Consider the following 13,559-nt stretch of genomic DNA (forward strand, 5'->3'; position numbering starts at 1 on the left):
TGGAAGTTTCTGAGTGGGAATGGTTTACACATTTCTTTGGATGTTTACATTTTAAAAGATTTGTTCACAAATTCTGTGAGCTCAACCTTATAATGTATCTCGGTACAGCTGCTTCTCGCTCCTCCAAGTACTACTCTCCTGGTCCATCATCTTCTCTGACTTTTTCCTGGGTTATTGTAGTAACCTGTCCATTGGTTTCCTGAGTTTATCCAAGTAAAGTGTGAATTTAACGCCAAAGGCAGGTCTAGGGAGGCTAGGAAGAGGTCAGTGGAGCAGCCCCAAATATCAAGGTCAGCAGGAGAAGACAGTGACGGTCAATGAAGCAGAAGGAAAACCTTCACCAGAAGAGAGTCTGGTATCCAGGAGGCTGAGTGAAGAAAGCACGCTTGGTATCCACAGGGGCTTGGCTGCAGAACCCCACAGACACCGAGAGCCTGAAATGCTCGTGTGAAATGGTACAGTCTGTGCACGAAAGCTGCACAACGTGGCACAAACCCTCACACACTGAGAGCATCAGGATTATTTACAATGCAATATACAGTGTAAATGCTACGTAACCAGCTGCTGGCACAACAAGTTCAAGTTTTGCTTTTTGGAACTCTCTGGAATCCGCCCTCCCCCCGCCACCCTCACACCCAGAATTTTGGAACTGTAGTTGGTTGAAGCCTGGTTCCCTGGTTGTGGAACCAGGGAACCCACAGACACTGAGGGGTGGCTGTACTTAGACAGGACTAAGTGACTGGCTGTAGCCAGGAGGTTCTGCAGAGGGCAGACTGGACAGTGAAGGGGCAGAGCCCATCAAAGCCAGGCCGTCAGGAGGCTGGGCCTTTTCCTTTGAACCATAAATTACTTAGAAACATGTTTTTAAGTTGCTTAATACAGTTACATGCAGGATCCTGTATTTCTATATTAGAAAAAACAGATAAATACATAACTTAAAAACTACTGTTTACTTACTATTGTTTGTGTTCTTCCCTTTAATTATTAAAAAGGTAAGTCTTATTCCTTTAAGACTGGTTCTGCTTTATATATTTTGAGGAGTTTATAAGTTTAAGAGCTACATCTATTTCTATACTTATTAAATTATTGGTGAAATGAGCATTTTACTGTTACGTGGTTGCCCTCTATATCCATAATAAAGCTTCTTTGCCTGAAAATTTATTTCACAGGGTGTTAACAGCACAATACTGATCTTTTTTTCCTGGTTATTATTTGCCTGGTATATTTATACTCAATTTTTATGTGAGTTTTTCAAATTGAAAGTCAGGGCTCATTAGAAGGCAGGAAAATTCTTTTCACTATTCATTTATTAATTCATTTTACTAACGTAGAACAAAACAGAACACTGCAGAGAAAGCCTTTAGACCTCAGCGTAAATAACAGCGCTGAGTATAGTTTGGTGAAATGTGTGGGTCCGGGACACATAAACAGCTCTGAGACACACACACAGGCATACACGTGTGCTAGATCTCACGGCAAAACACGTGGTTTCCTCCAAGTCAGAGAAAAATGTTTGAACGTCACTGTCTGGATACATCATGTGAACAGCAGATAGCTTGATTTTATGTTTTAATCCACTCTAAATCCCATGGATGGAGGAACCTGGTGGGCTGCAGTCCACGGGGTCACTAGGAGTCGGACACAACTGAGCGACTTCACTTTGACTTTTCACTTTCATGCATTGGAGGAGGAAATGGCAACCCACTCCAGTGTTCTTGCCTGGAGAATCCCATGGACAGAGGAGCCTGGTGGGCTGCTGTCTATGGGGTCGCACAGTCGGACACGACTGAAGCGACTTAGCAGCAGCAGCAGTAACCTCTGACAATCATTCACCGTTAGCATCTGTGCATCTCACTTGTGATTTCTATCCATCTTGCTTCCCCACGCTTCTGTTTCTTTCCTTCTTTTTGACCCCCACATCTCTCTACTATCTACTTGCCCAAGGGCCGTTCCAGTTCCTCACATTTAGCTGACAAAGCTTTGCTCTATCACCCCTGTTCCAACCTGCACCCAGTACTGAGCTCTACTTTTTTAGTATAAAAAAATCTGTTATCATTAGTTCTCCTTCATGAAGCCAGTGCTCACTGATATCTGTTCTTGAGGTAATTTAACTGTGCAAACAAATCTAGACTGCCAGTTACATTTCCTCACCACTTTGAACATATTATACCACCATTTTCTTGGCATCGATGATGCTGTGAGAAGTCTAATTTTTCTCTGCTTGTTTTTGACATCCTTTCATTTTCTTTTATACAACACTATTTTGCTATAATCTGTCAAAGTATGCATTTAGATTTACCCAATTTGAGATTTTTCTGTTAATCCTACATTTAAGGACTGATGTCACTCACTGATTCTAGAAAGTTCTCAGCTATTTTCCCTTCAGGTTATTTCCTCTTCCTCATTCTTTTCATTCTCTTCTTCAGACTTCCTGTTAGAAAACGGTTGACCTTCTCATTCTTCATGTTACATAAATCTGCTTTCATAATTTCCATCTGTTCATCTCTGTGCTATGTTTTGGGCAAGTTTTCTCAGCTCCATCTTCCTGTTTACTAATTGTTCAGCTATGTCTAATCTGCTGCTTTATCTATCCAATGACTTCCAGAACTTCTGTTTTGTTCTTTTTCAAGTCTGCTTGATTATTTTAACAGCCTCCTATTCCCACTAATATGTTAGAACAGTTTGTATTAATCCTCACCCTCCTGAAGCTATCACACACGTATCACTGGTACCTCTGATCACATCTTCTTCTTTCAGCACCTCCACCGACAACCTGTGCACCTTCACTCATCTCAGAAGCCCAGCTACACTCTCAGTTTTGAAGATCACATTATTCCCATTGAGATGGGCATGCTGATTCTAAAAACCCACACTGTGAAGTCAGATGGCTAAATCCAAATGGAACCTGTGCCACAAACTATGTGAATGCAATTTAAATCCATTTTGTTGTGCCTCTGTCTTCATCTACAAAATAAGGATAACAAGTCTTTACCTCCTCGGGTTTGGGTAAATGAAATACAGAGTTTACGAATTATAACAGCACACAGCTGGCACAGTGCCTGGCTCCTAACAGCCACTCGATGGTGACAACACACCAACGTCATCATCTTCACCACCCCTCATTCGAGGAGGGTCAGTCAAATTTTCCTTACTTATGAGGATCCAGGCTCCACTGAATAAAACAGTGCCTACATCCTTATTATTAAGGTTAAATAAGCTGGCTTAAAAGAATGAAAACAAAGCTTAGATACCCCAGGATCTGCATTCAACAATTTACTGAGGACTAAGACTATTGCTATAATGAAGGCTGCCTCTGACATGTCTCATAAATTCAGGACATTAACAGAATTGTTTTATTTATTTTTTTATTTTTTTAACAGAATTGTTTTAATTAAAAATACCTAGAGATATGTTCAGGTAACTTTTAGATATTCTTAGTTTTTAAACACTTGTTTAATTAACTGACCAAATAGATGGAGATCAAATCTTTTTCAGCCATTGTTGAAAAGTAACCAAACTATATTCTTACAGACTATTTTGTTAGGTCAGTTCCAGCTAGGTGACAAATTTGAAAATTATATTTCTCTGATAAGCTGTAATTGGGATAGTATTTTTATTCAACTAAAGATTTACTCACCTAAAAATGTTTTTCTTTTTAAATGTCTCATCTTATCTATTTAGATCCTTGAAGTGAAAGTTACTGACATTTGAATGCCCTCTTTACGCTATAATCATCTTTATTTCTGTAGCACTATCTGTAAAAACAGGGGCTCCTGTGGAAGAGCTCCCTTATACTTCCCTCAAACGTTAAGTGTTTTAGGTACACAATTTCCTACAAACACCATGGTTTACTGAAAAGTGAAAAAAAATTATTAGGAGAGAACCAGGGAAAGGACAATTATAGGGACTTCTTTTATTTCACTTCGAATGATTTTAGTTTCATTGAAGTCAGTATGACTTCACTTTCCAGCATCCATGTTGTATGTGAACATCACACAGACACTGACTCTTTCAGGTGAGCTGCGATCACTGGGCATGACAGAGTGAGCTCTGCAGCACATTAATACGGTAATCAGGTGTGGTCACTTCCAGGCACAGAAGGGTGCCAGCAGCACAGGAAGTAGAAGCACTAGGACCCGGGCAGTGCTCAGAGCAGAGGCTGGACACTGAGAGGCTGGATACAGAGGCAGAGTGGGCAGTGCTCAGAGCAGAGGCTGGACAGAGCAGCACTGGCAAGAGGAGGGTGAGGGCAAAAGACCGTCACAGAATAACGAAAGCAAGGAGACGGCTCAAGCAAGCCCATGCCAGGGGTGCCCGAAGACGGGCTACACAGAAGTGCAGAAGGGAGCGCTGGCTAACAAGTACCGGCCACCTCTATGTGTACGGGAGTCCCAGGGACCATCAGTGAGAAAATTAAACACAGATAACCATCCTCTCATGTGTGCTTCTATATGCAAAACAAACCACGTCCGAGTCGCCCCAAAGTAGGTTTGTAATCTTACTTCCACTCCTCTGGTGGGTGGGCAAGTTCATACTTCTCCCTCACATTGGAGACACCCATATCCAAATGGAGCCAGTGAACCTCCTCTGACCGCAGGTGACTCAGGCGAAATCCATAGCAGGCCACGTGCTTTACTTTGTGACTGTCCACTATCTTCTGAATGATGCCCTAAAACATACCCCCCACAGAAATGACTGTTATAAACAAAAACTGCATGCTAGAAATTAATGCAATGTTCATTTCTTTCAGTTAATCATCAGAAATCTTTGGTAAAAAAGAGCATCAATTTAAATACATCACTTAATTTTACTTAGGAATCTTTTTTCACACACAGTATTTTTATGAACACAGAAAAGTGTTTTTAAACCACAAGAAGAGGCACTGCCCCTTTCTTTACTGACTTCTGCAGCTCCACCACTGCATCACCCCAACTCATCCACCCACATGGGCCACCCCTTGGGGGGCTTCCTAAGAATGAGACCTGGGGAGGGTTATACTTTCCAAACCAAAGTATTGCTGAGGACAAGCTGCAACCTTAGTATCATTTGTTTTTTTAAATACATATTTAGGAATACATAACTAAAGTCATATTTCTGATAACATTGATGACACATAAGAAGCTACCTCAAGCTGAGGCTAACCATCTGCTCTCTACTGGTTAATATACAGCAATCTCCAAGAGCCCCCAACCTAATGCTTCCAACATGTATGTCCATGAGTTCAGAGGAGATGAGGGGCAACCTCTGAAGGAGGGCATCAGAGAACGCTCCCTAGAGAAGATGGCATTTATCCCAAGCTGTGGCAGTCGTGTGTACACGTCTGTAAGTGGGCAGCACACGTGGGCAGACCCACTTGGGAATACGACGGAAACCACACCCCGTCCTTCCATGAGGGCGTGTGAATCACAGTCCACTGCACTCTGCTCAATCTTTTAGGCCATTAATAAGTTTTCTTAAATGATGCGGATATTAACAAGAAAATGTCTATTAAGAAAAATCAGTACTGTCTACTAGAGAAAGCACTGGTTTCTAACAATTAGCAATTAACTGAAGTTATCATATAACTTACAATGTAAAAGTTCTGCACACACTAGTATTTCTTTTCTGTGACACAATGCTGTTGATAAAACAATTAAGGGTGTTCCCAACCCTACCCCAAAGAAGAGATAAACAATAACATGTCCTGTATACAAAATTGTCAGGGACCTAGGGAGTCCACACCACGGACAGGGTGTGCGCCGTGTTCCCACACCTGCCGACTGCCCTCGTGGACTCCTCAGTCCCCAGCACAAGGCTGTGTATGCAGCCCAGGACAGGAGGGGGGAAGATGAAGAGAAAGGACCCGGCTGAAGAGCCATCCACAGCTTCAGAAGAAGAAGAACTCTCACTGGATCTATAGCCTACAGAACTCAAGCAGGGGGACTGAAAGTGAAAATCGCATCCGACTCCTTGTGACTCCATGGACCATATGTTCCAAGGAATTCTCCAGGCCAGAATACTGGAGTGGGTAGCCTATCCCTTCTCCAGGGGATCTTCCCGATCCAGGAATCGAACCCGGGGCTCCTGCATTGCAAGCGGATTCTGTACCAGCTGAGCCACCAGGGAAGGGGGACTGGGATGAGCATAAAGCATCCCTCTGGCTTCTGGATTCAGGGCCGCTGAGAATTCAGTGCAGGCTGAGCACTACTAGAGGGCGTCCTGAGGGGCACTTGGGGAACTGGGAGGACAGAACCCAGATCCAGCCCCAAGCTCGCCTGCAAACCTGTGCTCTGGGGTGTGAGCTCTGTCTACAGAAGGGACATCTTTTTCTGCTAATTCTCTGAAAGGCGACTTGTGCAGCCTTTCCTTCCCAACATCCAAATCCCTGGGGGGGCAAAAGACAGGAGCTGGCGCCTCTTTCAAGCTCCCACAAAAGTGCCTTTGTCTCCTGCTGCTGCTCTGCCAGCTCACTACCGAGAGCACACAGACTCTCGTCACCCGGCCGTCGCCCCTCGACTCTACGTCCCCCAGCGGCAACAGCTCCAGAGCAGCCCTGCTCCTGCGAGGGCTCCGCACCACACCTGCGCCTCTCGTCCTGTTGCTGTGCTCCTGGTTGGGCGATCCCTCCACACCCAGATGCAGGGGGTTAAGGCAGGGTGCAAACCATTCCTCACGCTCATGCTTGCCGTTGACACCCCAGGAGGAAGCCCACCTTCCCTGGGTGTCTGCCCTGGTGACCTCTCGCACAGGTTGCCCTCATGTCTCTGACTCATGCACACACACTGGAGCCCACCTGCAGAGAAGCGGTGTAAATTACAGGGATTTGATCCCAAAAATGTGGTGCTGACTAGGGGGGAAAGTAGGTTCCTAGTCTTGAAGTCTTAATGGAACAGACAGTATTTCCGTCAGTTCACTTGATCACACTGCCAAAAGACACCAGAATAATTTTAAGCCTAGGCTTGTGTAACCAGAGTCCCCAGACTGTAGGATCTGGTACCTAAACCTGATCCTACAGTTAGCAATTTCACTCTCCACTAAAAAAAAAAAGAGCAATAAACACAGACATTTTCTTTTATTTCACTTTTTGCTTTCCATTATGCTTCCATATTGATTTCGGTTCTACTTCTCATTCTCCAGGACTCTCAGAAATGTCACTTCTCATTCCATAGGGACAGCAGCCAAGACTGTGAGTATAGGAAGTACTTAAATATTTGATGCTGAATGCACGTAAGTACTCAGTAACTAAGTAAGTAATTCTGAGAACCAACGATTCGGTCTGGATAACTGAACAACTTAAGAACTAAATACTCCAACACCACCATATCCACAACACATTCACATACGTCAGTATACGTGTGTATGATTTCTGGAATACGTATCTTTAGGAAAGGAACTGTCTCTGGAGCACTGACAGGATGAGGGCTTTTAATATGCCACTCATGGGATCCAAATTAAATTTCTCATCCTGGCTTTAAAGGCTCATGATAAACTAGTCCTACAATACACAGAACAATACTTAGCTACTCTGTAGCCTCTGTTGACTCATTTATATCACAGCCCAGGCCTTGGAAACACATAAATTTTCCTGACTGAATTCTCATGTTAGATATTCACAGGGTTCTTCCCAAATTTGAAAATAAAAGAAGCCAGAGTCTGCATGGTGCTCACATCTCATCACGAACACAGCAATTCAGCCATTTTACTACTGGGGAAGGGTTATTTTCTTTTTTAGCTTCCCTGTTTTGGGGCAAAATGGGGATGGAAGTGCAGGTAATCCTGCCACAAGCACCCTTCCAGCTGTGGCCACACACGTGCACAAGTGCTGCTTAGACACAGGTGCAGGGGGTCAAGAGCTGGTGACAGGGTGATATTTTGATAAGTGCAGCCAAGCTGCACACCAACAACACTACACCAACTACAACTGACAACATGACAGACTGTGCTTCATCTTACGCCAACACTGATCTTAAAATGCTTATCAATTCATCTGTCAACAGACATCCAGGTTGCTTCCATGTTCTAGCTTTTATAAATAGTGCTGCAATGAACAATGGGATACATGTGTCTCTTTCCATTTTGGTTTCCTCAGGTATATGCCTAGGAGTGGGATTGCTGGGTCATATGGTGGTTTTATTCCTAGTTTTTTAAGGAATCTCCATACCATCTTCCATAGTGGCTGTATTAATTTACATTCCCACCAACAGTGCATGAGCGTTCCCTTTTCTCCACACCCTCTCCAGCATTTGTTGCTTGTAGACTTTTTGATGAGGGCCATTCTGACTGATGTGAGGTGACACCTATTGTGGTTTTGATTTGCATTTCTCTAACAATGAGCAATGTTGAGCATCTTTTCATGTGTTTGTTAGCCATCTGTATGTCTTCTTTGGAGAAATGTCTGTTTAGGTTTTTTTCCCACTTTTTGATTGGGTTGTTTGTTTTCTAGCATTGAGTTATATATGTGCATTTTGGAAATTAATCCTTTGTCAGTTGTTTCATTTGCTATTATTTTCTCCCATTCTGAGGGTTGTCTTTTCACCTTGCTTATAGTTTCCTTTGCTGGACAAAAGCTTTTAAGTTTAATCAGGTCCCACTTGTTTACTTTTGTTTTTATTTCTGTTACTCTAGAAAGTGGGTCATATAAAAAGGAATGCATTTGAGTCAGTTCTGATGAGGTAGATGAACCTAGAACCTATTATACAGAGTGAAGTGAGTCAGAAAGAGAAAGATAAATATCATTTTCTAACGCACATATACAGAATCTAGAAAAATGGTACTGAAGAATTTATTTACAGGGAGACTCAGCAATGGAGATACAGACATAGAGAATAGACTTACAGACATGGAGAGAGAGGAGGAGAGGGTGAGATGTATGGAAAGAGTAACATGGAAACTTACATTACCATATGTAAAATAGACAGCCAATGGGAATTTGCTGTATGGCTCGGGAAACTCAAACAGGGACTCTGTATCAACCTAGAGGGGTGGGGTGGGGAGGCAGGTGGGAGGGAGGTTCAAAAGGGAGGGGATATATGTATACCAACGGCTGATTCATGTCGAGGTTTGACAGAAAACAGGAAAATTCTGTAAAGCAATTATCCTTTGATAAAAAAAGAAAAAGAAAAAAGAAATTCAGGAAGGCAAGGGTGTAGTGTGAAAATGAGAGAAGAGACAGATTCTGCCAGAGAAGCAAGAGGAAAGAGAAATGCCCAGGTACACATTTTATTTTATTTTTCCTTTTTTTTTTTTAATTTTATTTTTAAACTTTACAATATTGTAGTAGTTTTCCCAAATATTGAAATGAATCCGCCACAGGTATACCTGTGTTCCCCATCCTGAACCCTCCTCCCTCTTCCTTCCCCATACCCTCCCTCTGGGTCGTCCCAGTAAAAATCATTCTGGCTCTAGAGAGGAGAAATAGCTAAAAAATAAAGTTAAGGACACCTAATAAAAATAATTGCAGCATTTTAAGGGGAAAAAGTGGTGGTTTGAATAAGGGGAGTAGACACAAAAATGGATAGAAATAAATGTACTTTAAAAATATTTTGTAGGTAGAATAACCAAGATTTGGTGACCTTGAGAAGATATCCAACACGAGGATAAAAGAAAAGGAGATTAATGCATTCTGCCTCAGATAGATAAGATGTTTATGTCATTCAGTGAAACACAAACTCATGTGAAGCGGTTTGGAAACAGGACGGCGAAATGACAAGTACATTTTGATGGATTCAGCTTTTTAGAATATCCAAGTAGAAATGCCCAGTAAGCACTTGGTTATATGGGTCTGGAGTTCAGGAAAGTATGTTAACTGATTAATCACAGGGTAGGATCAGTATACTCTTATTCAGTAGGCTAACTCAGGGCATTTCTAGTCACTCACTCATTTAATAAGGATTCACTGATAGCTACTTGGTCTGAACATTCTTGCAGATGTGGGGTTCTGAGGAAGGCAGACACAGTACCATCCTTATGAGGTTTGGAAACTGGAAGCAGAAGGTAGGGAAAATGGCAGTGGCACCTGAAGCTATAACCACTTCCGTAAGCGGGCTGAATTTGTAGCGCACAATCAGCAAACAGCGTTATTATTTAACCACCACTTCCTTCAAACAGACTCTGTAAAATTTCCCTTCTTTTGTTTTTTTTCCTTTACAACAGTGAACATCTTTGCTAGGTCCTGTGGCTTTTAATCATTTCCATTTATATAAGGAATTACACTCCTTTGAGTCATATATGGAGACTTTTTCTGTAATTCTGTAAGTGTATTGTATTATGAATCTAACCTAAACAGTGTCTCCTCCTAATAGCAAATGATACTGAGAGAGAGAAAAAGAGAACACTGAAAAAACTTTAAAAAAAAAAAGTTTATCAATTTGATGGACCAAGATTGGCAGGGTTGGGTGGGGGGGGTGTTTTGTTGTTAAAATTTTAATTTCCAAGGTAACTAACTAGTGAGATGAAGCTGTCATTCTGTTTTTTCTGGAAGTTCCTGTTAGGATTTGCTTGGTTCAACTTGGCCACTTATCATTTAGACAGTGCTCTGAAAGGAAGTGACCCTCTCCTTCCTTGGGTGGAGAGCACTCGTGCAGCTCTGTCCTTCGTGTCCATTTACTCATGATGTGTGCCCCTGCCCTACTCATTCAGTGATCACCTAGAGAGCTAGGTGCTCTGGTCTGGTGCCAGCGATGCAACGATGGCAGGATATGAGCCTGACCCTTGAAAGTCAAGAGCTGAGCAGAAGGACGTGACAATGAACAACGGAGCAAGAGAATCCGTCTGTGAAGAAAGTAAGGCAGGGAACAAGAGAAAAGGGGTATCTGATGCGTTCAGCTCTCTCCTCATGGATAACCTGAAGCATTTCACTGTTTATTAGAGGAGACATCTGAGGCCATGAGCATAATTCTCAACACTGCCCATCTCATCATTCCTATGAACAGCCAAGTACACTCATCAGGACGACGTGTCTTTTATTATGTCCAGCGGTCACTGTTCTCAGTGCGCTCTCCTTCAGGTGCTCTTCACATTCAGGAAACCAACAGGTTCCTACCATATTCTCTGACCACACCTGTACAGGTCGGAACCTATCATCACTCAGCAAAACAAGATGCAGAAATCCAGCCCTGCTCTGGAGAAGGCAGCACATCTCCTGCCCTTGGTCCAGCAGCAGATGCGGGGCCCTCCTAACGGTCCTCAGGACAAAGCAGGCACTTCTGTTTTCATGATCTACAGTCACCCTCGGTTCCTCGTTGCTGCCATAACAAATGGCCACAAACTCAGGGACTGAACTAACACAAGTGTGTGACTGTCCAGCTGTGCAGATTACAAATCTGAAGTGGCTGTCACTGACTAAGACAAGGCATCAGCAAGGATGTGCTGTGTTCTGGAAGGTCCGGGACAGGTGACAAGGAGCCAAACCCGTAGGTCCCTGGGGGCCCCTGAAGAACAGGGAGCTCCTGGGACTTTTGAGCAGATTACTGACGAGAAGACTGAAGACCGGCACGTGAGAGAAAGACAGGAAGCAGGAAGTAAAAGGGGTGGTGCCAGGACAGAAGGCCTCAAGGCACAGCGGGAGAGGAGCAGGCGGGGCTCCTGCAGGGCTTGCGTTCACTCCAGAGAGGACGGTGTGGAAGGCTCCGAGTGGAGGAGTGATGTGCTCTGGCTCTCGTGTGAACAGGATGGCTCAGGTGGCCGGGCTGTGAATAGACGGGGCAGGGACAACGGGGAAGGCGAGCAGGAGACCGCAGGGCTCCAAGAAAGGTGTGCAGGGGAGGCCCTGGGAGGTGTGGGTTCCAGGTACATATAAAGACAACATGGACAGGACAAGCTAACATACTGGACGCTGGGTGTGAGCAAAAGCAGTGAAAGACGCTGCACAGGGCCTACTTACCTAAAAGAAGGGGAAACCCTTCATCTGAAGCACTGGATGGCTCTTCTGGAGAAGAAAAGTGAAGACAGAGAAGAGAGGCAGAGACACAGTGTGGGAGTGTCAGGTCTTCAACTGAAGACGAGACCAACCAGAACGGGGTGCCGTGTGGACTAAGCAGAGCGCAGGATGGAACCACGGCCACGGCTGTAAGGACTGACAAAGACCTAAGAGGCCAGAAGGGGCTGGCAGGTTGGGCCTGGGCCAGCCTCTGGCATTCACTACAGGACTTCCTTCCGGGTCCACATCTCTTTGCGCTCCAATATGTCATTTACTTGAGTTTTCAAAGACAGCCTACAGAATGAACTTTCCACGTCCTTATCGCTCTTACAGACACCTTCATCCCACATGTTGGTGGCTGACAATGTACCTGGTTTAGACTTCAGAGACACAAGGTGTGTCCCCCAGGGCCTCTGAAGACCCTGTTTCAGTGCTACCCTGCATCTGGCATCGCTGGTAACAGTCTGATGTAAACATCGCCCTTCTTCCTAAGTAGGAGACTTCTCTGGTAGAATCTGGATCTTCTCCATACGCTAACCTTGGCTCTTCTGCACTGACCCCAAACTTATCTCCAGAGCTGCCTGGAACATGGCGCTGACACTAGCCTATGGTCAAGAGAAGTGATGTTTGTGACCATGAGCTACTGATTACTCGGGCAGGACACACGAGCCTGTACCCCTGCTTAGGAATCATGACTGCATTTACAACTTGCACCTGATGTTGGCGGCACATGGCCACAGGCGAGGCTGGTTATGGAGACGGAGCGTGCCCGTGTGCCCATCTCACAGACCCCACCTCCTCACACCCAGGAGCTGCACACGTGGCTGGTGACAGCCCGGAGTGTCAAGGCCACGAGGCCCAGGCCTGTGATGTCCACAGCCCTTCAATGAGCACAGTTCTCCTACTGCGGCTGCTCTATACACTCCACCTATTCACAGGGGAGGCCTGTGAATCCTGTCAGCAACCACTATATTATTAGTGTGTAATTAGCACATATATGTAATAGGAGTAAAATTTGTTAATTAAAGAACTGAAAACCTCTGTAATGAATTATAACAAGAATCCTGAGTTTTCCTGGTAAAAAGAAATCTGCAGAGGTTTTGGTTCTCCTGAGTTAAGCAGCCTCTCAGAAAACTACTTTCTACGGAGCATAGCTGTCCAGCAGGGACATAACGCAGGCCACGTACACCATTTAAAAATTTCTAATGGCCACATTAAAAAACTGCAAAAAGGTACAAGTGAATTTAATTTTAATGATACATTTCCTTTAACCTAGTATGCCAAGAACAAAACTAACAGATTACTGATGAGATATTTTACATTCTTTTTTCATACTAAATCTCTGAAATCTAGGGTTTATTTTTACTTTGTTGTTGCTGTTCAGTCGCTAAGTTGTGTCCAACTCTCTGTCACCCCATGGACTGCAGCACACCAGGCTCCCCTGTCCTTCACTATCTCCCAGAACTTGTACAAACTCATGTCCATTGAGTCACTGATGCAATCTAACCATCTCATCCTCTGCTGCCCCCTTCTCCTCCTGCCTTCAATCTTTCCCAGCATCATGGTCTTTCTCTACTGAGTCGGCTCTTCGCATCAGGTGGCCAAAGTATTGCAGTTTCAGCTTCAGTCCTTTCCAATACACTTAGAAAACATCAAGTCAGAC

The 13,559-nt window shown here is 44.0% G+C and overlaps 1 protein-coding gene across 10 annotated transcripts in view; it reads right to left on the bottom strand.

Annotated features, from left to right (window-relative positions):
• The window catches only part of PTK2 (protein tyrosine kinase 2), a 194,671-nt gene that overhangs the window by 115,108 nt on the left and 66,004 nt on the right, over positions 1–13,559 (bottom strand). For 9 of the 10 annotated variants that reach the window (XM_010834795.1, XM_010834796.1, XM_010834794.1 and 6 more), the window contains one exon: positions 4,503–4,669. The exons of the other annotated variant lie outside the window; for it this stretch is intronic. In XM_010834795.1, the coding sequence (XP_010833097.1) occupies positions 4,503–4,669 (167 nt within the window). The remainder of the gene's footprint in view (positions 1–4,502; positions 4,670–13,559) is intronic. 10 annotated transcript variants of the gene reach the window in all.

Source organism: Bison bison, unplaced genomic scaffold, assembly GCF_000754665.1.
Source record: "Bison bison bison isolate TAMUID 2011002044 unplaced genomic scaffold, Bison_UMD1.0 scf7180017864036, whole genome shotgun sequence".
In the NCBI taxonomy this organism is placed as follows: Eukaryota; Metazoa; Chordata; class Mammalia; order Artiodactyla; family Bovidae; genus Bison; species Bison bison.